The 15982-nt window shown below is 32.9% G+C and overlaps 2 protein-coding genes and 1 pseudogene across 2 annotated transcripts; all 3 read left to right on the top strand.

Annotated features, from left to right (window-relative positions):
- The first annotated feature begins 130 nt into the window (after positions 1-130).
- LOC114415774 (probable inactive ATP-dependent zinc metalloprotease FTSHI 4, chloroplastic) lies at positions 131-8759 on the top strand. Its single transcript, XM_028380617.1, has 17 exons — positions 131-542; positions 758-1013; positions 1574-1946; positions 3163-3421; positions 4095-4226; positions 5020-5094; positions 5160-5285; positions 5387-5496; positions 5576-5654; positions 5774-5911; positions 6001-6112; positions 6652-6815; positions 6929-7034; positions 7153-7229; positions 7593-7736; positions 7826-7993; positions 8264-8759. Exons 1-16 carry the CDS (start codon positions 294-296, stop codon positions 7967-7969), a joined length of 2544 nt encoding a protein of 847 aa, XP_028236418.1. The 5' UTR covers positions 131-293; the 3' UTR covers positions 7970-7993; positions 8264-8759.
- Positions 8760-10218: 1459 nt separating this feature from the next.
- Positions 10219-10851, top strand: LOC114414340 (annotated as a pseudogene).
- Positions 10852-12984: 2133 nt separating this feature from the next.
- Positions 12985-13896, top strand: LOC114415773 (cell wall / vacuolar inhibitor of fructosidase 2-like). The gene has a single exon (XM_028380616.1). The coding sequence runs from the start codon at positions 13187-13189 to the stop codon at positions 13724-13726; it is 540 nt and encodes a 179-aa protein (XP_028236417.1). The 5' UTR covers positions 12985-13186; the 3' UTR covers positions 13727-13896.
- Positions 13897-15982: the final 2086 nt, after the last annotated feature.

The following is a 15982-nucleotide window of genomic DNA, read 5'->3' as shown; positions in this document are numbered from 1 at the left end:
TCTTTTTTCTTATCTTATTTTTTTGGTTTACATTTTCTTAGCTTATTTATTAAACAAATTGAATTTATTTTTACAAAACACCAAAGAAAAAGCGATAACCCTCTCTTCCCAAAACCCCCAACATGAACTTGAAAACGCAGAAAGCTGATAATAATAAGTTGATAACCACACTACTGCTATTGGGACATTCTTCTCAGTTCACTGAACTAAAGTGAAGAAGTGCGATAAAATAACAATAGATGAGCATAGTGAAAACCTGAAACTCTTTCTGTATTCCTTATCATTGTCAAAACATGAATTCTCAATTCGCAAACACTATCGATATTAAGCTCCAACTCCCAAAACCCTTCTTCCCTCGCAAAACCCCTTTCCCCCAATTTCCCCACTCTTCACCTCGCTTTCTCACCACCAGATTCTTCCCTCGCAACTTCACGAATCGATGCAAACTCAGAATCACCGCATCCAATTCTCCTTCCGACACAGCCTCTCCCAAGCAAGAGCAAGAACAAGAACAAGACGCCGAATCCGCTCAACTATTCGAGGTTCGTCAAAAAAAGAAAAAAACGAATAAAGAAAAAGAGAACAATTTAACGAAGTTCTGGAAATTGAGAATTCAGCGTTTTATATATTGTATGCACTTTTTTTTTTGTAACTTATTTCATTGGTGCAATGCAATGCAATGGTTTTGCTTTTTCACGCACGTGCGAATATTTGGTTTGGAAGTTGTGAGTTGATGAGAAGAGTGAACTGTGTGCAGAAACTGAAGGAGACGGAGAGGAAGCGGATGAATGAGTTGGAGGAATTTGACAAGAAGGCGAATGTGCAGTTAGAGAGGCAGCTTGTGATGGCTTCTTCATGGAGCAGAGCTTTGTTGACTTTGCGTGGAAAACTGAAGGGAACTGAGTGGGATCCTCAGAATTCACACAGGATAGACTACAGCGATTTTTTAAGACTTCTTGACTCTAACAATGTCCAGTTTATGGAGTACTCTAATTACGGTCAAACAATATCAGGTGGGGATTTTTTGTTCCTTTTCCGGGACTATAAAGATTAAATAAGAAAAAGAGATTCTATAGAAGTTAAGTGCATAAGTTTATTTTAACGTATGTGAGAAGCTCAGTTCGTTTTAACTTCTTATTTTTTTCTCCTATAAGTGCTTATGGAAAAGTTTATCCAAACAGGGCTTATATGCTATGCTTGACAGGAAAGTAGTTGGCTAGTTGTTAGGAAGATGTTTAGAGGGCATTAGTTTGACTTTTGGCTTTCTGATGTGTATATGTTGTAGGCGGATCTTATGATAGTTAATGCGGATTGTGTGGGTGAATGTAGAAGTTAAGTTGAAAGAGAACACAGAAGAGTCTGGTTTATTTTATTTTTTCATTTTTGTCAGTTCTGAGTTTGATTTTTTTGCGTTACGTGAAGTTATTAATGTTGGGCTGCACATGCTAGTTGGTTGATGAAATTAATTCGTGTTTGTTGCCATTTTTGTGCATAATGCATTGCTGTCTGTTTGAGAAAATCTAGTCTGATTGAAATGTGGTTTTGCTCAATATTTGCTTCCATGTTTCTGCAGTTATTCTACCATATTACAAAAATGGGAAACCAATAGGAACTGAAGGGAATCCTAAGGATATTATTTTTCAGCGCCATCCAGTCAATAGAATGCCAATTGATAGTTGGAATGATGTTTGGAGAAAGCTACATCAGCAAATTGTAAATGTTGATGTCATTAATGTGGATGCCGTGCCTGCTGAAATATACTCCACTATTGCAGTTGCAGTCATATGGTCTATGCGTCTTGCTCTGGCTGTTGGATTTTATGTGTGGATTGATAATTTGATGAGACCAATATATGCGAAGTTGATACCTTGTGATTTGGGAACTCCTGGCCAAAAAACTACGCAGCCATTAAGAAGTCGTGCACTTGGATCTCTAGGCCAGAGTCGGTAAGTGGAGAAATTTTCTGTATGTTTCCTGTTCTATTTCCTGTTGGTTGTCAGGAATTTCAGTTGTGTCATTTATTATGAGTTTTTTGCTGCTTGATTGTTAGGACTATGGTAAAGGGGGAGTTAGTTACTTAAGACAGTTAGCCTATTTATTAATTAGGGGGCTAACCGGTTAAATTAAATAGGATGATGTAAGGGGAAAGGATTTCATTCTATGGGGTATCATTTGTAAATTATGCATTACCTCTTTGTAAAGGGGAAACCTTTGGAGGAGAGATTGATCTCCTATTCCTTGTTCTTTTCATTCTATTCAATAAATCTTTATTTTCTTTCCGATTCCTAATTCTTTGTTGTCATTCAACTTATAATTAGGATTTGCAAGAGAAGATTTCTCCTCCTTGACCTTACTCAAACAGCTAATGCCTTTGGGTTAGGCGGTTTGTTATTAGAGATTTAGAATCAATTTGTGGGGAAGGGAAATATGATTTTCCTACTTTTTCCTTCTTTTTTTCAATAAATTGAAATTCTACTAGAATCTGTCAGCAATGCCCTTTACCTTTTAAGATTTCAAAGCTAAAGAGGGGATAGGCTACTTAGTTACTACTACTGTCAGAAAATTATCTACAATTTTTTTTTGTTTCATAAATCATGTCCAAGTTTGGATTAGTCGGTAGAATATAACTACTTACCGTTTAAATCCTTAACACTTTGCAACTGCTTCACTGTAAACATGTGGGTTTGCATTAACTTTACTATTGCATAAATTATTTAGAACTTAGAAGAGATGTACTTTTCAATTAAACTTTTGAGGGTTGAATTTGTCCTTGTCAAATTTCTTTTGGATATTTGTATGGGGAAACGTAAGGCAAAAACACTGCCTCCCCGGCTTGGATTTGCCAAACCATTTTTGTTTTTTTTTTTTTTTCACTAGATATATGGAAAGTTGTTGTTGCTGATATAGTCGTGTCTTGGGTCTTTGCTTTGCTTTATCTTTATGATATTTAGGGCGTGTTGAGTTGAGGGATATATATAGTATTGCAAACCTTATACATTATAAAAAATGTGGTTTTGTGTGACTGGTCCTTGACAATGGGTTATGCATTAAATATTGTTGAAAAGTTTTAATTTGCAAATTCTTCAAATAAAAAGAAAACAATAAGATTTTGACAACCAATCTCTTTACACTCAGAATCTAATTATTATGCTTTTCCCTCAGGGCTAAATTTATATCTGCAGAAGAAAGAACTGGTGTTACATTTGATGATTTTGCTGGCCAGGAATATATAAAGAATGAACTACAAGAGATTGTCCGAATTTTAAAGAATGATGAAGAGTTTCAAGACAAAGGAATTTATTGTCCAAAAGGTGTACTTCTTCATGGGCCTCCTGGAACTGGTAAAACTCTACTGGCTAAAGCTATCGCAGGTGAAGCAGGGTTGCCATTTTTTGCAGCTAATGGCACGGATTTTGTAGAGGTGTCGCCTCATCTCTACATGTTCATATTTATCGAATAGAAATTTGCAAGAAGTAGAACTTTGGAATTTTCTTTTGTTCAATATCTAAATCCAAAGCCATTATATTTTTTGAAGGATGAGATTGTAGATAAAATTTAGATAAACACTAATTTTGGTCCTACAAAACTACCAATGTCATCATTTAGTTCTTTAATAATAGGTTAAAATGGCCATCCAGTGTCTATTTTTACTTCATATTGGTCCTTCAAATTGACATTAAAGGACCATTTTGATATTTTATTATTAAAGGACCAAATTGATGACACTTGTATCTTTAGAGGACCCAAATGTGTTTGTTCTAAAAATTAACAAGGTTAACTGGGGACCTTATCTTATTAATCAATAGTTAATGATATGGGATTTATTGTTCCTCTTTCAATCAATAAACAGTTAAACACAGACAATGAGATAAATATGACACTAATTAGAGTGTGCTAAGTACTAACTATTTGTATCTACACCATGTGCTTCAGAATATTCTTTTTGTCTAAATGAGTGGAATGTATCATGACTTGTACCCATGAAATGTGAAATGTTGCATTTATAAGGCTTGTCCTAATTTTGTTTTACTTTATTAATTTGGAACTTCAAAATTAAATGAAATTGGCTCATCTAATCTGTCCTTTATCCCCAGATGTTTGTAGGGGTTGCTGCATCCCGTGTTAAAGACCTTTTTGCAAATGCAAGATCATTTTCACCTTCTATAATCTTTATTGATGAGATAGATGCTATTGGTAGCAAGCGTGGAGGCCCTGACATTGGCGGAGTAAGATATGAACTACTTTTACATTGGTTTTTGTAATGCTTGTACAATATTATACTGTAAAAAATATTAATCATCAAATACAAGAGAAACCATCTCCACAGGTAATATTAATCATCTTGAAGGACGAATTATCTTAGAGGGGGGTTTCACCTATCTTGTTAGCTTATCTGTACTTGTCTTTTCTAGTTGGGTTTGGCTCATCAATGCCTTTGTAATTTCTTGTTATGTATTTCAGTACACCTAGTACTGAATCTTATTATTAATACAATATATATTTTTGCTGTGCAAAAAAAAAAAGTTACATCTAATAAGTATTAAGTACTAATCACCTGAGTCAGTTACAATTAATACAGTAACACTAGTTGTTAAACATGTGCTTAATTTTAACAATTTATTCTAGCAGTATAAAGAATCACGACTTCTTGGGATCATCAGCGTGATAAGTAACAAAGAAAAGAAAACTACATATTTTCACGTGTTCTGATTTGTGACATTTATTCGCTGTAGTGCAATGGATTTTTAATATAGACATGTTTTAGAAGGTACTGAAAAGTTTTGGTTAGCTAGAAATTTTATGAAGTATAGTGATATTGGAATTTCATCCAATGTAATTTAAAGACCTTGGTACTTTTGGGGCTATCCTGATGATTTTTTGTGTCATGCATGATTGTTGATAAACGTTCCATTCAGAACCTGTGCATTTTTTCTAGGTTAGGGCATGTTGTATTTATTTTCTCGCTTCCCAGTTCTCTATTGTCCTTTCTAAGGAAACCTCTGTAATTACATTATATAGGGAGGTGCTGAAAGGGAACAAGGTTTACTTCAGATACTGACTGAGATGGATGGATTCAAAGTTTCCACAGCACAGGTAAGTTTTTAATTGGTTGCTGGGATCATATAGATATTATTTGATATACTGAACTTGAATTTCAGGTTCTCGTGATAGGTGCCACAAATAGATTGGATATTCTTGATCCTGCTCTATTGAGGAAGGGTCGTTTTGACAAGATCATTAGAGTTGGTTTGCCATCAGAGGATGGAAGATTTGCCATTTTGAAGGTATTTTACCCCTGCAACTATTATTTGCTGAGATCCTGTTTTCCTCCAGTATTTCATCATCTTTAATTTACTTTTTCTCATTTCTTTATGATGCACACTAGGTGCATGCGAGGAATAAATTTTTTCGCTCTGAGGAGGAAAAGGAGACTCTACTTAAGGAAATTGCTGAACTGACAGAAGATTTTACTGGGGCAGAGCTACAAAATATACTGTAAATAATTTTTGGGGGACATTGCTTTACCAATCAGTCTTGAGAATATAGGCTGATATTATCATGAATTAAATGACAGGAATGAAGCTGGAATTTTGACAGCCAGGAAGGATTTGGACTACATTGGACGAGATGAGCTGCTTGAGGCATTAAAGAGGGTTGGTGGTTTCTTAGCTTCTTTCTGGCTGCGCCATAATATTCTCTCATATGACATTTTCATTTTTCAATCTTCTTTGGTGCAATTCTACACTGTCTGATAAATCTTATGGATTTGCAGCAAAAGGGAACATTTGAAACAGGGCAAGAGGATAGTACCGAAATTCCTGAAGAATTAAAACTGAGATTGGCATACAGAGAAGCAGCTGTTGCTGTTCTAGCATGTTATTTTCCCGAGCCCCACCGTCCTTTTCTTGAGGTCACTATTTCTATGTTGTTTAGCAAGTTTCATGTGTGTGTGGATACATGATTATTTCAACTGTATCACTGTGTGTTTATCTTTTGCAGACTGATATAAATTCTATCCGCAGCCAGCCAAATATGCGTTATGCTGAAATTTCTGGCCAGGTTTTTGCAAGGAAATTAGATTACATAAACTCTATAGTGCGTGCTTGTGCTCGTAAGTTGTTTTGATTTTCAGGTCATATTGAAAAGTCTTATTCGAAATCTATAGTAATTTGATTTATGAGATTTTCATCATTTAGATATTGTTCTTTAAAACATTTCATGTTCTGTTTCTTGAATAATAATTATCTTAGATTAAATGACTTATCAGTAGTAATAGTACGAGGACTGCATTGTGATATTATGTCATTGTTATACAAAAGTTTTTTATTTTGGTTTGTAATGTCCTTTCAGTTTTATTGCGGCACCAAATTTATATCATAATTTTAATCCCCTGCATAAATGATTGGTTTTGATGATATTTGTTAAGGATCCTAGCAGTGGGTTCAACATGAGAACATCCAAAGTAATATAAATTATTTTGTTCACGAAAACCAACAGAGACAAGGTTCTTTAATGTAAACTTAAATTTGTATTTTGTATGCTCTTTAACAGAAGAATACACAGAACTTTCTGTAGCTAGCTACAGAGAGGATTATCTAAGATTGGTACTTTGGTTATTGAACTTTTTTGCTTATTGAAATTTGTTTGTAGCAAGAGTAATTGAGGAGGAGATGTTTGGGATTGACAATTTGTGTTGGATCTCTGCAAAGGCAACATTAGAAGCTTCAAAGCGTGCAGAGTTTTTAATTCTGCAGACAGGCATGACTGCTTTTGGGAAAGCATATTACAAAAACTATAGTGACCTTGTGCCCAGTGTATGTTTGTGGGATCTTACAGCTTGTGCTTCAATACACACATTCTTTCCCTTAACAAAATTGTTTTATGAGCATAGTTGTATCACAACTTATGTTGAAGAGTTTTTGTACAGCTTGCAATGAAGCTTGAAGCACTTCGAGATGAGTATATGCGTTATGCTACAGAGAAGTGCTCATCTGTGCTAAAAGAGTACCATTTGGCTGTTGAGACAATCACAGGTCTGGTCGTCTTGTGAATTTTTTGTTAACAAATGAACTATCCCTTCTGGGAGTTATTTGGATTAGTTCATGATAATTAATACCTGCTTTTAGGATTTAAGTTTTGCTTGTTTTGCAGATATTTTGCTTGAAAAGGGGCAAATCAAAGCTGAGGAGATTTGGGACATTTATAGGGGTGCTCCTCGTGTAGCTCAGGTTATATCTTAAACTAAAGTGGAGCATGTTGTTCCTATTTTATCAGTAGCCTGCCATTAACATTCTTATATGTGTGCTTGTGTGTGGAATTTTGATATTTTCTAATGACACACATATTTGGTATATAATGCATGATTTGAAAGTATTCTCACATTTCAAGATAGTGATTTGACAGATGTTTATTACTTGTAACTCGTAAGTCAGTCATATGTAGGATTTTTTAAGCGATATGAACTTAAAAAAGTTTTTGTATGGCAGGCTCTACACACAATTTTTTATTCTTTCTTTTTCTAATATCATTCTCCTTGGTTTGAATAAATGATAATCTTTTGAGATTCTATTTTTTTCTTGGGTCTTGTTTAGCCTGCTGTCAGTCCAGTTGATGAATTTGGGGCACTGATTTATGCTGGACGATGGGGAATCCATGGGATCAGTCTTCCCGGAAGGGTTACATTTGCGCCAGGCAATGTTGGATTTGCGACCTTTGGTGCTCCTCGCCCTACAGAGGTATATGTCAAAACCTTGTTTTATGTAGGCTGCCATAATTTGTCATACAACTGATTGGTGCTCTTTCATTTTTCCTTGTTTTACTGCAGACACAAATTGTTAGTGATGAAACTTGGAAATTAGTAGATGATATCTGGGATAAAAAGGTTCAAAACATTAAAGATGAAGCTTCAAAGGTGATTGAAGAAGAGAAGGAAAAGCCACAACTTTTGATGGCAAGCCATTTTCTTTGAGAGGAACTTAAATTTGACCTACAGGTTTGTTGGCCTTTTATTGTATTCCAATTTCAATTCTCTCTAGTGTTCCTAATTTTGGTTTTGGTTGTAGTGAGTAATGGAATAAGGTGACGATTGGAGCATATTTATTTAACTTCAATTGCTATTGACAGATGCATCTATTAGGAAAAAAATACAAACATCAATTATGTTGCAGAAATAGCAACAATGGGTCAAAATAATTATGCTTGTTTTTGCTCCTCTGATCTAATTTGCACTGTAAAATTTCATGCTGTCCTTCTCTTTGAGAAGCTGCACCATCAGGATGCTATCCTTCGCTTTGCCCAGAGCTCTTTTTCAGCATGAATATCAACTTGGAATGCATATTATCAAAATGAAGATTGATACATTCTCGAACTAGCTGAAGGGTACCTAAAAGACTCATTCAAATCATTCAATTTTGTGAACGAGAGACCTTTTTTTTGCCACAGATGAAGCACCGAGGGTTTTGAACTGAGCTGTTAAGTTAAATGCATTACTACCCACATTGTAATTTATCAGAGTAAATGTATCAATTATCTCAAATGTTTCTATATAGTTGTTACTTTGTGATCGTAGTTAATGATAAATTAAAGGGTGAAAATTGTTGCACCACTTTTCCTTTACATGCTTTTTTCATCACCAACCCTGCACAGTAGACAGCGGTTAGCCATATCTAATGATGTAAATGATAGTGATGCACACCAAAAGTGATGTGCCTAAATTATTACTCTGATATTGATTGAGTTATACATCTTACTTTGTCGAATTTGAGTTGAGGATTGTTAGAATTGACTTGGCTAAATGCTTGATTCGTTGCAAGGGTCTTTCGGCTACTGCAGCCCTGCACTGAGCTGAGCCCACTGTATTGTACTCACTCTTTGTAGTCTAGAATTTATTAATAATAAATAATAATAACTATTACTATTGTCGTTTAACTACTTATAATTAATTATGTTTTCGAACAATCACGAATATATGATGGTTTCTTTTTAAAGAGTTTAATTGTTATTACATTTCTAGTTTATTTTGTCAACTAATTAAAAATTATTCTTGATGATTTTCAAAATAATTATACAAAAATGAACATTATCAGATATTATAATTTACGATTGTGTAAAATACCTTTACACTATAAATGCATTTTAATTATTTGTTTTAAATTCATGTTTTTAATTAGCTATTGCCTCAGCAACTGTATTGCAAGTTACACGTGGTTAAAAATCAATTTCATAATTGCTTTTTTATTTATTATGATATTAGTACGACATAGTTACTGTCAGAAGAAGTGGTAACTAATCTTTGGTTTACAAAGGATGTTTATAATGTGTGATAAATATTTGTGTGGGGCTTTTTCACTAATTGGATTACAAAGATGTTTATATTGTGATACATATTTCTCTAAGGCTTTTTTACTTTTTAAGTGTTACTATTTAATGTTTCATCCTATTTATTTCGCCACTTTTTCTTCTTAAAGGGAAAATTTTGTGTCAAATCGAGTTTTAAGAAAATGAACTTTAAAAATAAATAAAGAAAATTAAAAAAAGTTAGTTTTGGCAAGGGGAATTCGGTCCAGCACTGATCGAGGCCGCGCAAGATCTTCAGCGTCATCGTTGCTCCGTCGTTGATCAGGCTCAACTGCATAAATGAACTGTGGATATTTTGCTTAGATTGCATGCCTATACCTTTTTGAGTTATCTGTGGAAAGTGAGGGTACTTTAGATGATGAAGTCTACAATTTTAATTGTTCATTCGTATTAGATAATCACGAAATTGAAATTGCGCGCATGCATTTGTCTACAGGGAAACACAACAGATTACAAAATATCCTGAAAATCTAAGTTGTGATTTTCTTTTTACACTTTTTTTTTTTCCAATTATGAGTGTTCCTCGGTGTTTTCTTTACAAGCTTGCCTAGTTGCTACTGCTGCTGTGCCATGCAAATATCAACTTTCTTCAATTGCATGCATTGGTCTTTATGTAACATTTAACGTTGGCCATGCAGGATTAAATAGTCTTGTTTAGTCTTCGAGTAAAAAAAAAGTCTTCTTTAGTCTCTTATAGCAAGATAGTAGTGCTATCACATTAGAAGTTACATACCACCCGGCAGAACCTAGCTTTGATAACATGTTAAAGTGCAACATGCACATCTAAAAGGTTCCCTTAAAAACTAATTCATAAGGGGGTGGTTTACCCAACTATATAATTCACCTCACTCTGCCACACTGATGTCTACTTCTGGGAAGCCCGGTGATCATGTGCTTCCAGTCTTCACTGGGGAGTGCAAGGAGTGTGATCATTGCAAATCAAAGGAGAGTAACATGTGTGACCTTCTAAGGATTAACACCGACCGTGGAGTGACGCTGAATGATGGCAAGTTAAGGTTTTCAATCAATGGACAATCAATAACCACTTTGTGGGAACCTCCACTTTCAGTGAGTACACTGTAGTACATGTTAGTTGTGTTGCCAAGATCAACCCTGCTGCCCCACTTTACAAAGTTTGTGTTCTGAGCTGTGGAATCTCAACAGGTTAGAATAGTTGCATTCTGCTCTTTTGATCAATTGAGGAAATTCTCTTTCAATTAACAATTTCATTGGTTTTAATATTGAAGGTCTTGGTGCTACATTGAATGCTGCAAAACCAACCAAAGGTTCATCAGTGGTTGTATTTGGATTGGGAGCCGCGGGGCTTGCTGTGAGTTGTCTCTTCCCAAATAATAGGAAAATTTGGTGCATCTATTACTGCATATTAAGTAACTGTTTTTGCTTTTACATTTTCTGTAGGCCGCAGAGGGAGCTAGACTTGCTGTTGCTTCCAGGATAATTGGGGTTGACTTGAATTCTAAGAGATCCTACTGAAGGTGAGGGAAATAGTTAAAAAAAACCTTGCACATGCACATGCATACACACTTATATGAGCTTGGAAGAGTTTATTTGAACTTATGGAAGTTGCTTATAATCTTTCTAAAAGCTCTTTTTAGCTTATTCCAGTAAATTACATCTTTGAAATTTGGCTTTTCTAACTAAACCAAATGTGTCGTGTGATCCATGTAGCTGAGTTCACGTAGTTGAATAAGACTTTGTTGTTGTATAGTAAGCTTGATAGACTCACATTTAATAAGAACTTATAAACTAAATGCTTAATTAAGCTATTTATCCAAACACATTCAGAAGCATCATAATCATCTTGCTATTAAAGATATTAAATAACTCTGCAGTAATTCTTTTCCGAATGTGCTTATTCTTGTCTACAGCTAAGAAGTTTGGAGTGTTGCTGTGCTTGTTAAACTCGCCAATTCTCATTTTGACTTCCTCTGTATAACTTTGTAGGGATGGGGTGTTGCTGTGCCAAATAAAGATGATGCGATCAAGACTCATCTGGTTAATCTCTTGAACGAAAAGACTCTCAAGGGTACTTTCTTTGGCAACTATAAACCGCGTTCTGGCATTCCATCAGTAGTGGAGATGTACATGAACAAGGTTAGTTGGTTACATCATTAACGAGAAGAATACTATTTGAATTTGGAACTAGTGACTCGCTTTTATTTTATATGCGTCCACACATTAGCTGAGAGTAAACATCTTAATCATGACAGCATGTTACATGTCACATTCTCACCTGATTAATCTCACTAATTTCAATTTTTTTCTTGCATACCTTGTCATTGTTGTTAATGATTACAGATAAGAGTGTTTCTTTAGTCAAAACACGTTGGAAAAATTGTACATTGATAACAATTTCAGTGTGAAAAGTAGCTTTTGTTGACTAAATAGCACTTTTGTTGGATTTAGACACTAATGAGAATCGTCAACCTTTTCTCATTGCTCATCAGTTAGAAAATTCTTTTTCTTCTTATACTTCATGTCAACCTTTTGCAACTGCTTCTCACTAGGAAACTTACTCTTTTTTTTCTTTATTATTTCAAATGTGACAGGAAATTGAACTGGAGAAATTTATCACCCATGAAGTACCTTTCGAAGAAATCAACAAAGCTTTTGAATACATAGTTAAAGGGGAGAGCTTGCGTTGCATAATCCGCATGTCTGAATGGAATTTATTTAAACAACTACTTTGAATGTTGGAAAAAAATAATATAAAATAAAATAAAATACACTATATAGCTGTGATCACTGTAACAAAACATTCATACTTTTGTTTTAAATTTCATAGGGGAGTTATTGTATCTCTTGTAAATCTCATGAATTTGTACTAAATAAAACAAGCTCCTCATGTATACTGTATTTTTATACAAGTATATGTATTACTTCACTTTTACCTATTATGAGTTGATTACTGCTTTTTTATGCTAATAATAAAAGATTTATTACTTTTTACGTCTGTAAAAATGACCCAATAATTGGAAGCTAGAGCTTCTTCCAGTGGCCAATGCTCTGTGACTGTCCAAATGTTGCGGCCTTTTCCAATTGCCGAAGCATGAACATTTCACTGTTTCAGACCATGCTTATATGAGATTGAGAGAATTCTTGTTGGTTTATGACCCGTGACTCTAGGCTATAAAATGTTTGGTACCAGACAACGAAAACATTATGAGTAGCACACTTCCTACCTTCCAAATAAAGCATTGAATCTCTCAAGAGTAGTAAATACAAGAAGAAAAAACCAACTCTTTTTGACAACTTAAGGCTATCCCCTCAAAAAATCACACTCACAGCCAAAAGCAATGTCCTATAATTAGGAGAGATTCTTTCATGAACAGGGTTTATCATGTGACACTTGATCAAACCGTGTACACCTGTTATATGCTACATACAGTTACTAGTTTTACATAAAATATTGTGATAATTAATTTCACGTCCCCTTGACCCTTACAAACCTAAAGAATAAAGTAAAGTATACATCTAATCATGAAAAACACAAGATCTTGAGAAGAAATAAATTAATTATAGTTAGGAATTAAAGTAAAGTAAAGCAGATCTAAATAAGATCTTAAGAAGAAAGGAATCATGCATATAACTCTGCTTCTTGACTTTATTGCCCCACTTTTTCTTTTTTTATAGTTAGGAATTGAATACAGTTTCAGGAGATTTATAACATTCATACATCCTACTCAATCAACTGATTAGACCTTGCTATTGCCCACATTTTCTATATACTTTTGAATTGTCTTCTCCCTTTTCACCCCCTCTCCCCTCAAAAAATCTAAAGACACAAAACACCCTCCTATACTCTATAATGGTTTCTTCTAAGATCTTCTTCCTTTTTCTCCTCTTTCTAGCACACCTTCATCAACATGCATCTGTGGAAGGAGATTCCAGTTTGATAAAGAGAACTTGCAAGAACACCAAGTACTACAATCTATGCTTCTCTTCCCTCAAATCTGATCCAAGCAGTCCAAACGCAGATCCTAAGGGCCTAGCTGTGATCATGATTGGAATAGGAATGACCAATGCCACTTCCACATCCTCCTACTTGTCTTCAAAGTTGCCTACCCCCTCCAACAACACAACCTGGAAAAGGGTCCTCAAGGAGTGTGCTGATAAGTACTCCTATGCTGGTGATGCCCTCCAAGATTCGGTGCAGGATTTGGCTAATGAGGCTTATGACTATGCTTACATGCACATCACTGCCGCCAAAGATTACCCAAATGCTTGCCACAACGCTTTCAAACGGTACCCTGGTTTGGTTTATCCTCGTGATCTTGCTCGTAGAGAAGATGGTTTGAAGCATATATGCGATGTGGCAATGGGGATTATAGATAATCTTGATTGGTAGGTGCATGCATTTGAGTATATAGCTTCCAGTTTGTTATGCAAACCATGTTATATCTCTGGTGTTATGTTTGGCTACCTTGTATCTTGTTAATTATGTTCTTGGTATAATATATTGGACATAAATGTTTTAGTCTTTTTGAATTTAAATAACGAGCTTAAGGTATTTATTTATGGACCAAAATTTGTAATTATTAAAAATATTCACACTTATATACTCATTTTGACAAATTTTAACATCCAATATCAAAATCAATCAGTGCAATACAGTACTCAATTCATTGAATAAAGTATGCGAGGATTTGTTGTAAGTCTTCTCGTACCTACCTGTCTTTGATTTCTAAATTAAAAAGATTGTGCAATACAAATGTCAACATACACACAAAAAATTCTAACATGTTTTAACATATTGTATTTTTCATGCACAAATGATAAATATCATATACATTTTATTTATATATGTAAAAACACAATAACCTTATCCATATAATCTAACAAACGCAACTTTGAATATCAAACAATAAACAATCATGCGTTAATAGTTAAGAAAAAGTTACATGCTTACATAATATAGAACTAGTGCTGACTAAAAATTGGTATTGAATACGTTCAACTCAAATAAACGTTTTTTTTATTATCAAATATTAAATAAAGAAATAATCAAAGTTAATTAGGCAAAAGATTAACTCTGATACCACTAATGGATTTGTGTGTGTGTTTTATTTGTGTGTACAGATATATTTGTACTTGTTCAACAATAATACTAATTGATTGTAAATTCAAAGAAAAGTCAAAAAGTACACTCTTATACTTACATATTTTAATCTTTACTGATTAAGTCATCTACAATATATCAAGATAATATTTATTTTATATCCAAATATCAATAAGATTTAAATCCTAAATAATTTAATTAAGAAACATAAATTGTTATTAGTTATATCAATCATTATTGGTGAATAAATGTGTTATTAAATCATAAAAATATTGTGTAATTTATATTTATTAAAAAAAATAACCATTTCATTATGAACTCTCAAAACTTTATTAACAATAGTTATTTATCTTTAATTATTATTTTCAATTAAATGAAAGTCTACCAACCTTTTATAAATAAATTTATCGCAACATTTTTTAAAATACATTCGTGCTTTGCACCGATTAACATCTAGAATTCTACACGCTTCTAGAGTTCCAATTACATATAAATAGTAAATAGTTGTTAACATCTTCAAAATGTTAAAACACACCAAAAATCTTTAAAATATTAATTGTATAATTAACTTCTAATTTTTTAATATTTGATAATTAAAAAAACGCGTGTTTGAGTTGAACGTATTCAATACCAATTTTTACTCAGCACTCGTTCTATATTTTATGTTATAAAAGCATGTAGCGTTTTTTATTTTTTATTTTAACTATTAACGTATGATTGTTTATTGTTAATTTGATAGAATTGCGTTTGTTAGATTATATGGATAATGCTATGTAAAAAAACAAAAGATTATACGGATAATGTTATTGTGATTTTACATATATATAAATGAAATATATATGATACTCATCATTTATGTGCATATACTTCTTTACTTATGCGACTAAAGACTCATTTTATGATCACGATATGAGAACATCATAAGAGTATAAGATTGAATAATAATATAATAAACTCTAATCTTATTTAATGTTTGATGTGCGGCAAATAACGATAGGATATAATATGAATTATGTTTAAATAAAAAGTTAATTATCGTTTCACTAAAAATTAAATTTTAATTTATTTTTATAAATTATAAAAAAAATTATAACTAAATATGCCAAATTATATTTTATTCATATATACGATTATTATTCTTAAATTATAAATAAATTATATAAGCTTTTTAAAATTATAACTTAATAAAAAATGTTTCTTTAAAAATATTTGAATAAAAATTATTTAATTTAATATTTTAATTAAAGAGTTTCCTAAATTACCCCACTTATTTTTTAGAAGGAGTAAATTAGTAAGTTATATATTTTAAGAAAATTTATAATTATAACTAACTTATTTCTTGTAAATTAACAAATTCTATACTTATTTGCTATATACATCCACTTACTTTTTAAAAGAATCAAGTTAGTAAGTTACATTTAGATGTATTTTAAGAAAATTTATACTCTTTCTAATAAACAAGTGAGTGTAAGTAAGCAAACTTGTTTAATTAATAATATAATTCAAATTTATGTGTCAAAATTATTATTATTATAAAATATAATA

The sequence above is a fragment of the Glycine soja genome, chromosome 6 (genome assembly GCF_004193775.1).
Source record: "Glycine soja cultivar W05 chromosome 6, ASM419377v2, whole genome shotgun sequence".
Taxonomy (NCBI): Eukaryota; Viridiplantae; Streptophyta; class Magnoliopsida; order Fabales; family Fabaceae; genus Glycine; species Glycine soja.
Note: the sequence above shows the minus strand (reverse complement) of the source record. Positions and strands in the feature narration are given on the sequence as shown.

What these genes read in the sequence shown, in the direction of transcription:
- LOC114415774 (XM_028380617.1), top strand. Translation starts at nt 294, where the DNA reads ATGAATTCTCAATTCGCAAACACTATCGATATTAAGCTCCAACTCCCA. An exon ending in GGATCTCTAGGCCAGAGTCG is followed by an intron (nt 1,947 to 3,162) that starts GTAAGTGGAGAA and finishes CTTTTCCCTCAG; the next exon opens with GGCTAAATTTATATCTGCAG. An exon ending in GCAGAGCTACAAAATATACT is followed by an intron (nt 5,497 to 5,575) that starts GTAAATAATTTT and finishes ATTAAATGACAG; the next exon opens with GAATGAAGCTGGAATTTTGA.
- LOC114415773 (XM_028380616.1), top strand. Translation starts at nt 13,187, where the DNA reads ATGGTTTCTTCTAAGATCTTCTTCCTTTTTCTCCTCTTTCTAGCACAC.